The sequence below is a fragment of the Homarus americanus genome, unplaced genomic scaffold, assembly GCF_018991925.1.
Source record: "Homarus americanus isolate GMGI-L3 unplaced genomic scaffold, GMGI_Hamer_2.0 scaffold33770, whole genome shotgun sequence".
Classification (NCBI taxonomy): Eukaryota; Metazoa; Arthropoda; class Malacostraca; order Decapoda; family Nephropidae; genus Homarus; species Homarus americanus.
In genome coordinates, this window is record NW_024749906.1 from 44,903 (window position 1) to 58,382 (window position 13,480).

At 39.9% G+C, this 13,480-nt stretch overlaps 1 protein-coding gene across 1 annotated transcript in view; it reads left to right on the forward strand.

Annotated features, from left to right (window-relative positions):
* Positions 1-515: 515 nt before the first annotated feature.
* The window catches only part of LOC121853968, a 68,171-nt gene continuing 55,206 nt past the window's right edge, over positions 516-13,480 (forward strand). The window contains exons 1-4 of the mRNA XM_042348363.1: positions 516-596; positions 5,651-5,785; positions 6,605-6,757; positions 10,743-10,857. Of these exons, the coding sequence (XP_042204297.1) occupies positions 516-596; positions 5,651-5,785; positions 6,605-6,757; positions 10,743-10,857 (484 nt within the window). The remainder of the gene's footprint in view (positions 597-5,650; positions 5,786-6,604; positions 6,758-10,742; positions 10,858-13,480) is intronic.

Sequence of the window (13,480 nt, forward strand, 5' to 3'; positions counted from 1 at the left end):
GTGTGTGAGGTTGTGTCAGCACAGCTGTCTTAAGTTGAGTATACCCTCTCTCTGGTGTTTTGGGAGTTGGCATTTGACTATTGAGATTTGTTATTGCTTGGACCTTCAGTCCTTACTCAGCCACTTCCAAACATCATATTATTAGTATTGTTATTTATTTTATTTTATGTACCTTATGACCACATTGTGGTGGTAGGAATATATTATCATATGTTTGTATATTTATTGACTTGTTTAGTTTTGATCTGTTAACTTGACCTATGTTGGGGGAACTTGGGATATTTGAAAGACTTCAGTGATTTGTGTTTAAGTAACAATCTATACTAAGGTCGTAACACACTCTCTGAAGGTCGGCATAAAAGGCTTCCTTGATGTAATCCTCTGCATCTGGTGTTGGGGTGCATGCACACACTAATACTACGATTACTACTACTACTACTATTACTATTTTATTGTCACTCGGAATCAAATATAACGACCATCAACCTATAATACAATGATAAGAACTATTAAAGATGTCGCCTTCATTGATGAGTTCTGAGATGACTCAAAAAGCTGTCACAGGACATATAGCGCCGTCCACAGATGTTGCACATGTGGAGGATTGCATTTACTGAGGCATGGGCGGCGGCATTGTCTTCTGTTGCTGACGCTTGTCTGCGTCTTGTTTTCCTATGAGTCACGAATTGTAATGGATTATGATCCCTGTAAACAAAAATTTTTTGGTTGGTGTTGCCAAGTGTTGTACCATAACATTTAATAACAAAAGTATACAATAATAAATATGCATGTTGAATAATGGGAGGATAAATTAATTCAAGAAAATAAAAATGTACATGATTATATGACTTTGGAAATATTTAGCATAGGACAAACCATCGAAGGTACTGACTCCTTACCAAGTTAAACTGCACTTGGTTTTCCATCCTTAATAAACAATAAATATGTTCCCCATATATCAACAATAAACCACAATAATTGATTGCACTATACACACAATACACAATAATAGAGCAGAACTGAATATATAATACTTGACTAAGCCATATTAGAGAAGGTGTCCACCACTGACTGACCCAGACCTCCTGTCAGCACCAATGCCCAGCAGTGACTCCCCAAAACACACCTGTGCACCGGTGAACTCCAAGCCTAAACAGCGCTAATATAAAACAATTATTACATTACTCTGTAAAAATAGTTAAACATACTGTACATACATTTTAGGTCATAATTTTGGGTATTAAGTGTCAGTTTTGCTCACAAATAATTATATCAAATATTTTACAATCAATTTACCATGACCCGTAGTCATGGTAACGAGCATTTTCTAAACTAGTGTAGGGTAATGCTTGTTAAGTACATGTCAAATATTTCCCTATGCATAATGCAATGCATTAGTGTGCATTATACTATGCATAATGCCAGGGAATATGTTGAGTTTTTTTAATGACATAAGCAGAACCACAGCTTCTAATATACTATAGGGCTAGCCATCTGTCTGTCTGTCTGTTCATTGCAGCCGAAACGGCACAATCGTTATTCATCAAACTTGTTGGAAAAATCGCAAAAAATTCGTAGAGTGGAACAAACCTGGTCCCATGTCGATGGTTTCTTTAGGAAGGTATGAATTAGCAATTTTATTTACGATGGAAAACAATGCAAGTCTACCGACTTGGCGCACCCTCATTCGCTGTACGCTGTCAGCCGGACGGATAACCTGGCACGAAGGCCCACTGTCATACAATACAATACAATACAATACAATACAAAACAAAACAGTAGAGTACAGTACAATATAGTACAATACCATACAATACCATACCATACAATATAATACACAACAAACTATAAATATTTGTAAGAATAAAACATAATTATATAGACATGTAAGACTCACAACTTGATAAGATATCCGTAAGACATTAGCTATTGGAAATGTGATTAAATGTGTTGTTATTAATCCGGTGTGAAATATATCAGTATTGGTGGTAAAATCCTAATGGTCTCTAATCCTGTTGATTAGGTGAGGTTAATCTGGGTTTATTGAGATTAAAGATTAGGTGTGGGGTTTATTCTACCTGTGTTAGTCTCAGGTACGACCCTTATTGTAACAACCGCTACCATGATTATAACAACCAGGACCATGATTATAACAACCAGGGCCATGATTATAACAACCAGGACCATGATTATAACAACCAGGACCATGATTATAACAACCACGACCATGATTATAACAACCACGACCAGTATTATAACAACCACGACCATGATTATAACAACCACGACCATGATTATAACAACCAGGACCATGATTATAACAACCACGCACATGATTATAACAACCACGACCATGACTATAACAACCAGGACCATGATTATAACAACCAGAACCATGATTATAACAACCAGGACCATGATTATAACAACCAGGACCATGATTATAACAACCACGACCATGATTATAACAACCACGACCATGATTATAACAACCAGGACCATGATTATAACAACCACGACCATGATTATACCATGATTATAACAACCACGACCATGATTATAACAACCACGACCATGATTATAACAACCACGACCATGACCATGATTATAACCACGACCATGATTATAACAAACGATGACCATGATTATAACAACCAGGACCATGATTATAATAACCACCATGATCATAACAACCACGACCATGATTATAAAAACCAGGACCATGATTATAACAACCACGACCATAATTATAACAACCACGACCATGATTATAACAACCACGACCATGATTATAACAACCACGACCATGATTATAACAACCACGACCATGATAATAATAACCACGACCATGATTATAAAAACCAGGACCATGATTATAATAACCACGACCATGATTATAACAACCACGACCATGATTATAATAACCACGACCATGATTATAACAACCACGACCATGATTATAAAAACCACGACCATGATTATAATAACCACGACCATGATTATAACAACCACGACCATGATTATAATAACCACGACCATGATTATAACAACCACGACCATGATTATAACAACCACGACCATGATTATAACAACTTTGGTAAACTGTACCACCGAAATCGCCACCGGGCACGAAGGGCCCACGATCACTTGTCTTTCTCTATAGTAGAGTAATTCCATTGTTGATGTTTAAACTTTACTGTACAGACATATAGGATATTGAATGCATAACTTTACTATCATCTGCCTGCACTAACATTGCACCAGCCCCAACATCACTTGCATCAACTTTTAAAATGAAGGATGGTGAAAATTTGGAACTTGAAGAACTGGGCCGAGATCACTGACACTACTGAGATATGAGGTTCATAACTGTCAGGAGATCTAAGTCCATACCAACTCTGCAGGAACGATTCATTAACGGTTTATAACTTAGGTGTGGTGCTCATACGAAATCTGGCATTAGTTCGTAAAATGACGACAGGTGGTGGTGGTGTTTCCTCTCGGCCAATCCCTGCGACTGATAAATAAATGAGTAGGAGACACAAGCCAATCTTTTCACAACAACATTAGATCACATGGGGTGCACTTGTGATCACCTTAGACATTTATAGAAGAAAATGGGGTAGATTTGGATGATGGCAATGTTTTTTGCCTGTTTCTTTTGTAGTTGGGAATCGATTTTCTTCTATGGTGTTTCCGGCACAAATGTATATTTTTTTAAGTATTTTAAACGATAAGACCTCCCACTTACCAACAATATTGGCTGCTCAAAGTGGAAAGGGCTTTGAAGTAAGAGGAAAATGTGGGGGTAAAATACTAGAAAGAACACCAAACAAACCTTTGAAAAGCTTACTTAACCTATAAAATGGTTAAAAAATGCTTTCGATTTTATGGATCCCTCCAGATCTGAACACCGAAAACAACACTAACACATTTAACACCGAAAACAAGAATATTTATTTTTCTTGCAATATTTTCCTATCTCTACTTATATTTTTATAAGGTTATAAGAACAATAAATATTAATAAACTTAATTTTAGTTCATTGTCTCTTTATTTTGCAGTACAATTTTTATGTGAAATGTTTCAAAGGAAGCTTATATCTTCCTCAGCAAACGGAAGACAGTAGTTGTTGCATCCTCTTAGTAAAATCAAAGATTCCTCGGTATGTGTGCCACATATAACTCATTTATATGTGCCAACAGTGATCTACTAAGTAGGAGCTTTGATAATGGTGAATTTCGACACTCATATCTGGTTTTAAACTTTAGTTATTGAAGTGTTTAAGAAACAATTCTACAATTATCATTATAATGGTAAAAATAAAACAAAAATTAACACCGAAATCAGAGTTTAAAAGTACTTAACTCAATCCAAGTTCATCAAAACTAATAAAAAGGGGGTATACAAAGCAAAAAAGTCGTATTGCAATTTTTTCTTAGAAAAATAATAAATTTCAGATGATTTTTGACCTGATACGTTCACTAGCGATTTTTTTGGCAACAAAATTAGTGAAAAGTATCTTAACCTAACCTAACCTAACCTGACCTAAGATTATTGTAGTTTAATTATCTTGATAGACGTCCTCTACGCTTTTAAATTACTTAATTTCACAGTCGTCGCACAGCAACATGTTCAAATCAGACTATTGTTGGAATGTCACCACCTCTGCACAACACAGAAAACCAGAGTTCTATAGTAACTAAAGAACATTTTTGAGAATTTACTTTTACTCCAATACAATTGAAAACAAAACAAAATCGTTACTTGTTACATGCCCCAAACAAGGAGTTTTAATACCCTGGCAAACTAATAATATATTTTCTAATTAATTATTTAATTATAAACCATAGTAAAAGAGTTGTGTTGGTGGAGGGTATGTTTTTCGGTTGGATTTGGCCGATAATCTTGCCAAGCTATGGACAGCAATGAGATCCCGTGGTAGTTGCCACAGTTCCTCCTTCTCCCATATATTCTCGAGGAGTAAATAGAGACGGCTGGTAAGCAGAGGTCCTCCTATTTTATACACCTTGTTATGTTCTGGATAATAAGTTCAATATACAGGAGAAAACATAAACACCTGTATAGATTTTGTAGGTTCGATTTACTGGATAAGAGATATGTACACAAGGGAAGTACCGCTCCTCAGCTTGGCTGCTTGTCAACTGCTATAGACGACGTATGGCAAGTGAGACATTAGCAGCTTCCATACGTCGCCAGGCACATTAATTAAGCATGTGGGATATGGTAATTACATTGCCACACGCTGCTAGCTAGGCTGAATAAATAATACATAAATGGAGCACATACATAATATACATACATAATATATAATCCAGCATACATAATATACATACACACCTCGGCTGGGATTCCATCAGGCCCTGTAGCTATGTTTATTTTCATCTGCTTGAGGACAGTAACTACAGTAACTTATCACGGGATAGAAGATACAGGTAGCTAAAATGGGTCAGCTTTGGGTGCTGAGGGACTTGCTGGGTATAGTCAGGACATCCACATCGGTGTTCTCTTTTCAGTGGTGATGGATCCCTTATTCGTCTTTAATTGGGAAGTTACACACACACACACACACACACACACACACACAGTAACAATAATACTATACTGATGTTATTCTTCTACCATACAGGTTGAGGCGGTTGACCCAGACACAGTGGACTCGTCAGGGCTGGTGTATAGTGTCGGGGGCGACGGTGTGGACGAGTCCCACGCCCACGCCTACTTCACCATCAACCCTCACACCGGCCATCTCCTGCAGCTACGGGTGAGTTTTAACTACCTTTCCTCTCGTAGCACTGGTCGACCTCCTGTTACTATACTACTGCAGTGCCAGACTTGCCCTTGTTGTAATACCCTGCATTAGCCTCTGTCTAACGGACAGCAGTACTTATATAAATGTGGGTTACATACATTGGGTTTTTATAATTACATCACCCACGGTAACTTTCCTATGAGCAGTGAATAGACATCAACTGGATATGTGACAGCGTAGTCAGTAATGACGTAGACAATATTCTTGCCAAAATCCATAAAGTTTTCCAGAAACTTTCTACAGCAGGACTTAAAGATAAGTTTTCTATATGTGAATCTTTAATATCAAGACAACACTTCCTTGGTCATGTGGTCGACAAACACGGCATTCATACAGTTGGCGGCAAAGTCAAAGCTGTTGCACAATTCCCACGTCTTGCAACCATTAATAAGGTGCGTAGTTTTCTTGATTCATCAGGATATTATCGTTCTTTTATAAAAGGATATGCGACGTTCGCATCGCAGCTCGCATCGCCGTATTTTTCTGGAATAATGAATGGGAAACTAGTTTGATTGCATTGACGATGGCACTTCCAATGCATCTGCTTTGGCATTTCGTGACTTCACTTGCTGATTTACTCTGTGTACCGACGCTATACTCATGCAGCTGGGCACACGAGTGAAATACAATAGAGAGTGATTGCTTACGCCAGTCGTTCACTTAATGACTCAGAAACACGCTATTCAGTAACGCACCTGGAAACATTAGCTGTTGTCTGGGACTTAAGAAGTTTAAGGATTTACTTTTTGGTTATCCCTTAACCGTCCATAGGGATCTTGTGGTAGTGACAGAGCTGTTCCATGGAAAAAACCTTTCAGGAAGACTAGCATACTGGTATCGGACCATTCAAGTGCCCCCATGTTCAAGTACTTACCAGGACGAGCGACCGTGGTCACCGACGATTTGTTCAGAAACATAGGGCTAGTGACTTCTGTATCTTCGTTCACTCTCTAGCAATTACGGAATGAACAACGACTTAAGCCCTCATGGTCTACAGTATAGTCATTTTTGCTCTGGAGTCGGGGAAGGAGGCTGTTCTACCTAAGTTACCTTTTCCGTTCAGTCAGTCTGAACTACGACAGCACATACCTCATCGCTCCAAAAGGACAGCACAGGGTATTTTTACGTAAATTGTTGTACCTGATATACTTCATGCAAAAGCATTGACATTGTACTACAATGTACCTCAAGCAGGCTATCCCGGGCGTGACAAATGCCTTGCGGAAAACACACACACACACAAACACACACACACATATATATATATATATATATATATATATAATATATATATATATATATATATATATATATATATATATATATATATATATATATATATATATATTACAGAGGAGGTGAGATCAAGTCCACAGAGGTCAAGTATAGGAATAGGGTGTGTCATAGGAGGGAAGATCATTAAAACTAATGGCCCACGGTAGATTTTAGTATAGGCAAACAGAGTACAATTTCAGTTTCAATATTTTGCAACCTTTGCTAGGGTAAATTTAGAAGGTGAAATTTATCGAAAATCTAACGTACAGCTGCATTAGTGCATTACACCTTAAATAGTGAACATTGCTTTCTGACTTCATTCTTAACAACCCAACTAACAATATTTTTTTCTGTTTCAGATTCTGATGCATTTATAAGTTGATAATAATATTTGCGATGGCTGCTTGTGTCAGGACGAGGAACCAAAATCCAGCCATCTCAGTCACTATCTTGGGTCTGGGAGAGAGCTCCTGAGGTCGGAGTTGCCTACATTGAGAGATGCTTTGAGATACGGTGTTTTAATCAGGCAAATCAGTGAAAAGAACCAAAGAACTTACACAAACAAAGACATTGCCAGTGATATGACCAAAGCTGTCTTGGCGCAGTACACTCTGGCTAACGCTCAGTTCAAGCCTCCAGTCATAACAAGTCAGAAGAAGATTATTGAGAGACTGCTAGCCAGTTGGGAAAAGGCAAGAGATATCTCTCTTGGGAGAGGAAAACTTGCAGTTAAGGACAGCTTTGCCAAGCAACTGGACCAGTTATTTGACATAATTACTTGCAAGTGCCCAATTGTTCTCTGTCCTGAGTTTGGATGCGATCGTGACTGTAAATCCGAGGCCCACATCTCCTGTATTTGCAAGCGTGAACTGAAGATTCCTGTGATCTAACTGGCATTTGTCAAAGCACAGAGAGAGAAGATTGGCAGAGTAGGGGCTCTCTATGATTTCTAGCCAAGATATTCCGGAGTCCAAGAGACAGGAGGCTGCCACAGAGAGACAGAAGAGGAGAAGAGCGAGGAAAAGAGAGACTTGAGAAGGCCCAGGGTGAGGTAAAAAAGGCCGATGATTGAGTCAAGCTGATTCAGAGTTTAATGATTCCCCATGGCTGATCCTTTCGAGTGCTGACCAGGAGAATGGTGACTTTGTCCCTAACCCAGAAAATAATGATCCCAAACCTTCCAGGCATAAGATTCGAAATCGGAAAGATATCCCGAGCATAGCTCTGGCCAGCATGCTACACCACACTGATCTCAGAGAAACTGCAGAGATAGCAACAGCTGCCTGGATTGACGGTGGTTTGATAACACCTGATGATGTTCACCTGGTGATAGATCATAACAAAGTAAGGAGAGCTCAGGAGAAAATTGTCAGTAACCTAGAAGAGGAGTTTGATAAGGGGATAAGAGAAAATGGAATCAATTGTTTGTTCTTTGATGGGAGAAGGGATGACACTAAAGTGTTCATGAAAGTTGGAGATTCTGACAAGTTGTTCCCTGCCATGGTGAAGGAGGAACACTACTCCTGCTGCAGTGAACCAGGAGGGAAGTATTGTGGCATTTCACTCCAGAGAAAGATGACATCAGGAAACCAGCTGAGATAGTGGCAGATAACATTGTGAACTGGCTCAGAGAGGAACGTAGACCAGACCCTGCAGGCCATTGGAGGGGACAGCACCAACACGAACACAGGGTGGCAAAGGGGGGTCATACAGTGGATAGAGCGGAAGATTGGGAGGAAGCTGGTCTGGATTGTTTGTGACCTCCACACCAACGAGTTGCCACTCAGACATCTGATCCAGGAGCTGGATGGCAAGATTCTTTCAAACAACAGATGGTCTGGTCCTCTTGGCAAGATGCTGGACTCTGCCACTGAGTTAGAAATAAATCCGAGCTTTGGAAAAATCACAGTTGGCCCTCCACTCGTTGAGCTTGCACACACTGTCATTGACGACCTGAGTACTGACCAGTACTATGGTTACATGATTTGCAGTGCCATCAAAACTGGGGTCATGCCTGATAGACTTGCTTACCTGCAGATAGGTCCAGTCTCACATTCTAGGTGGCTCACAACGGCTCTCAGGTTCTGCAGAATTTGGGTCGTTCATCATAAACTGAAAGGGAACCAGCTTCACAACCTGAGACTTATTGTCCAATTCATCGTGAGTGTCTACTCGCCAAATTGGTTCAACACCAAGGTCAAGTCATCGTTCTCCTAAGGTCCGAGGCATGTTCTCTTCCAGCTTGAGCTCCTGAGGAGTCAGCCAAGGAAGGTTGTTCAGATTGTGGAGCAGACTGTGAGGAGATCTTCCTGGTGGTATGCTCATCCCGAGGCAGTTCTGCAGACAATGCTCTGCAGTAAAGGGGATATGAGGAGTGAGAGAAGAGTGGCAGTCAAAAATGATCTTGGATATGAGACTTGAGAGAGGATCTGGGCATGACGAATCAGTTGGTGACGATTCCTTCAGGGTCAGGAAGACTCCTGAAGTCAATCTTATAGGGTGCCAAGACCCTCACTGATCTCATAGATCTGGATAACATCCAGGCTGGCAGTGAGCCCCCTTACCTGCAGCCTCACCAATGTTCAAGTCAGAGCTTTCCTGGACAAAATCCCCATGCATGTCCCTGCCTGGCCCTCGCACACCCAGTATATAGAGCGTTGTGCGTACAGCAAGTGGCGAGGCCAGCAGTCAAGTGTACAGCCAGGAGAGGAGGGAAGGCTACATCCGAGCTCAGGTGGCTTATAGGAGGTATGAGTAGAAACAGAAGCAAGAAAGACATGTTCTATGTTAGGTAGCGCAACACCGGGTCGTAGTAGTAAAACCGGTTTTTGTATTTGATGATTTTGTTTTCTAAAGGAATATTAAATTTAATAAATGTGTCAAGATCATTCGTTTCACTATGCTGGATCATTTTCATCCTAATAAATTAACCTGATACATTTACTTTACTTTAAATAAGCTATTTAGTGGTGTTGGTAAAAGGGTGGGAATACTGAATTTTCATAAGATTTCAAGTTAAAATTTACCTAGCAAAAAATAAAAACTTTTCAAATCTGATGATATCACATGATTTTGCACATAGAACTACATCATTAATACCATGGGCCGATTTTTCAAACTCAAAATAAAAAATTCGCCTCCGTATGACACACCCTAATAGGTAATGACCCTACTAATCTTCACTTGACCTCTGTGGACTTGATCTCACCCTCCTCTGTATATATATATATAACTTGTTCTGAAGTTCTACTTTGTTTGTACTCACCCCTGAAGATGTGAATTACACGAAAGCACTTTCCGCCTAACTAATAACTTTCTTGGGACACCCGTAATATATTTAGAAAGGGAAACGATCTATAAAAATTTCAAATTTAATATTGTTATTTAATTTTATGATTCGCGTCCATATTAATTCGGTAAATTACATTTAATATCGTATAGGCCTAGTTCCAGAAGCTCTCACTACGTGCGAGAGCGCTCCTCCTTTAGTTGACCTTGAAAACTCAGTATCGCCAATATGGCGCGCGTATCTAACTCACACTGAAATTTCTGAATACTACATATATATTTATATTATTGGAATTCCCCAAAAAATGACAGCGCAATACATTGCTAATGTTTATCGTGTGTGCAGTACATAGCAACTACTTTTCCACCTGCTCCAGTGCTGGAATACCCTACAACGGAACTTCCTATGACACAGTCGCCATTGACGTGCTACAACTTCCAAGGAGTCACCAAAGATTTTCGTACGTACTGGTGTGTGTCGATCATTGCTCTAGATTTTCATTTTAGTCCCACTGAAGGATACATCAACCGAATCTGTGGTTCACGCCCTAGTTATGCATCCCATATACTTTCTTACTACACCCAAGGTTCTTCTCTCTGACGACGGATTACATAAGAACATAAGAAAATATGGAGTCTGCAATAGGCCGGTTGGAATGTGCATGGCAGTTCCGGTCGAGAGTTACTACCACTCTCTATCAACCATGAATCCATCTAGCCTCCTTTTAAAACTCTCCAGCGTTCCAGCACTTATTACAAAGTTGCTAAGCTTGTTCCACTCGTCCACCACCCTATTTGTGAACCAATTCCCTCCTATCTCCCCCCTAAACCTAAACTTATCCAACTTAAATCCGTTGTTACGAGTCCTATCCTGCTCGGATATTGAAAGAACTTTATCTATATCGCCTTTCTTGATTCCTTTCACTCACTTAAATAATTCTATCATATCTCCCCGCACTCTTCGTCTTTCTAGGGAATGCAAGTTAAGATTTCAAGAATCAACTCATAGCGCAAATATGTTTGCAAAACGGCATCGTACAAATCAGGCCTCTATTGCGCGCACTCTACAAATCAAGCCTCCTCAGGGAGCAATATACAAATCAAGCCTCCTCAGAGGGCATCCAACAAAGCTTCATCATTGTTTATAATCCACAGGCAAATAGCCTCGTCAACAAAGAACCACTCGTAAAATCCTTGAGATTCTTCGTCATCTTTTAAGTTGAATGCAAAATGCATGGTAGGGAGGGCTACCTCAAATCGCAACCTCTATTAACGGGTTATTATCATTATTATTATTATTATTATTAATATTAATAATAATAATAAAAATAATAATAATAATAATAATAATAATAATAATAATAATAATAATAATAATAATAATAATAATAATAATAATAATAATAATAATAATAATAATAATAATAATAAAGAAATACAAAATTAAAAAAAAAAGATCGAAAGTGAGAATCGATATGTGTATGTTGTGTTGTCAGTAGTAAGAGAAGCAATTGAAACCCTGCAATTGTGTGTCAATGAGGCACAAAGTCAGATGAGCAACCTGGGACTTGGTCACAATTTTTGTAATGCCATATGGCAGCAGGGTCTACCATTAGACAACACAGTATGCTTCCAATATCTTCCCTGGGGGTAGTACCTCCCTGTTTGGTAGCTGCCTACTACATACTACCTAATGCCTACTCTTTTTCCTTTGCCGCCATTTTAAGACCTTAAAATCAAATATCCTAAGACATGAGTAGCTACCCTGGCTGTGTTGAGTTAGTTGAGCTGCAGATCTATGGAGCATTCAGTGACTGTTGCCTCATAGTCAATATCTGCAACTGTTGTCGGCTTTGGGGCCGATGCTTTCCTTCCCCTGAGCCAGAGCAAATCATCTTGCACTTGGTCCCATCCCACCAGAGGTTGTGAACACCAGAGGAGTGAAGCCGCCTTGATCAACGTTATGAATTCTCTCCCTGTATGCCCTTATCTTGTCATTCTCGTTCCTCCTGAGTGTGGCATTGAGAGCTAAATTACGGTGACATGCGGCCATGGGATAAAAAATCCTCAGGTCGAAGAAGCCTCGCTGTCCCGGCATCCAGAATCCTCGAGCACTGACGTCAACACAGGCTTTGTTGGATGTGTTTGAAGTCCTATGTTGAAAATTCTCACCGTCCAATGGAAGGAGGGTCAGTTCTACCCTGACATCAGGACAGATTTCCTTCAACATATTTCCTGTGGGATCCCTTACTTAGTCATGCCTCATGCATATGAAGCCCCCTTTCTTGCACTCTATGGCATGATCGACGTCATAGGAAGAGTCATACATGCATTGAGAGGGCAAATCCTCGACTGGCCTACCATACCTTAGAGCAATGGCATCTGTAAATTCTTGTTTATTGAGACTGAAACCATTTGCCCTTATCGGTAACATAGTTAATCAGTTCGAGGCGCCCACCTCCTGCTCTATAGCTACTTTTTTTTTCAAATTCTCTGGTACTTGCAGCATTAGTTGCTGCAACTTATCACTTTGGCCGTGCTCTCGTTCTGTCGTAATGGACCTTCGAATCTTGTTTACTTCGCTGGTATCCACCTTACTTGTTGCGTTTTGAGCTATTATGTGGTCAGCGAGGCTGCCGTGAGCTTAACTGAGTTTTGATTTTCGGTGGCAGCAATCTCCTCTGGATTGGTCACTCTCATTCCTCCCAATCTCGGTGGTAGTGCAAGGTGTGATCCTTCTAATGGGGTTAAGTGAAGATGTTTCACTAATTTGGGAATGAAATTGATGCTGATAGCTTCTTCCAGAGGGTGGAGGAGGGGTCCGATATCAGGGATAGTGTGCATCAGGTAGTTCCAGCAATGCTTGACGCCATGGGTGAATGCGGCAAAAGCCGCATGTGGCTCTGTGTTAGCAATATCAGACAGAGTTCGGATTTCCCTAACCCACTCTTTCACCTTTCCCGTTACGTACTCGGTCTTGAAGTCCGTCGTGCCGATTATTGAACATAGGTGTCTTTGGCCATCCTTTTTTATTTTGACCTCACTTCCACCAAACATCTCCATTGCCCGTTCATAATGTTCTGG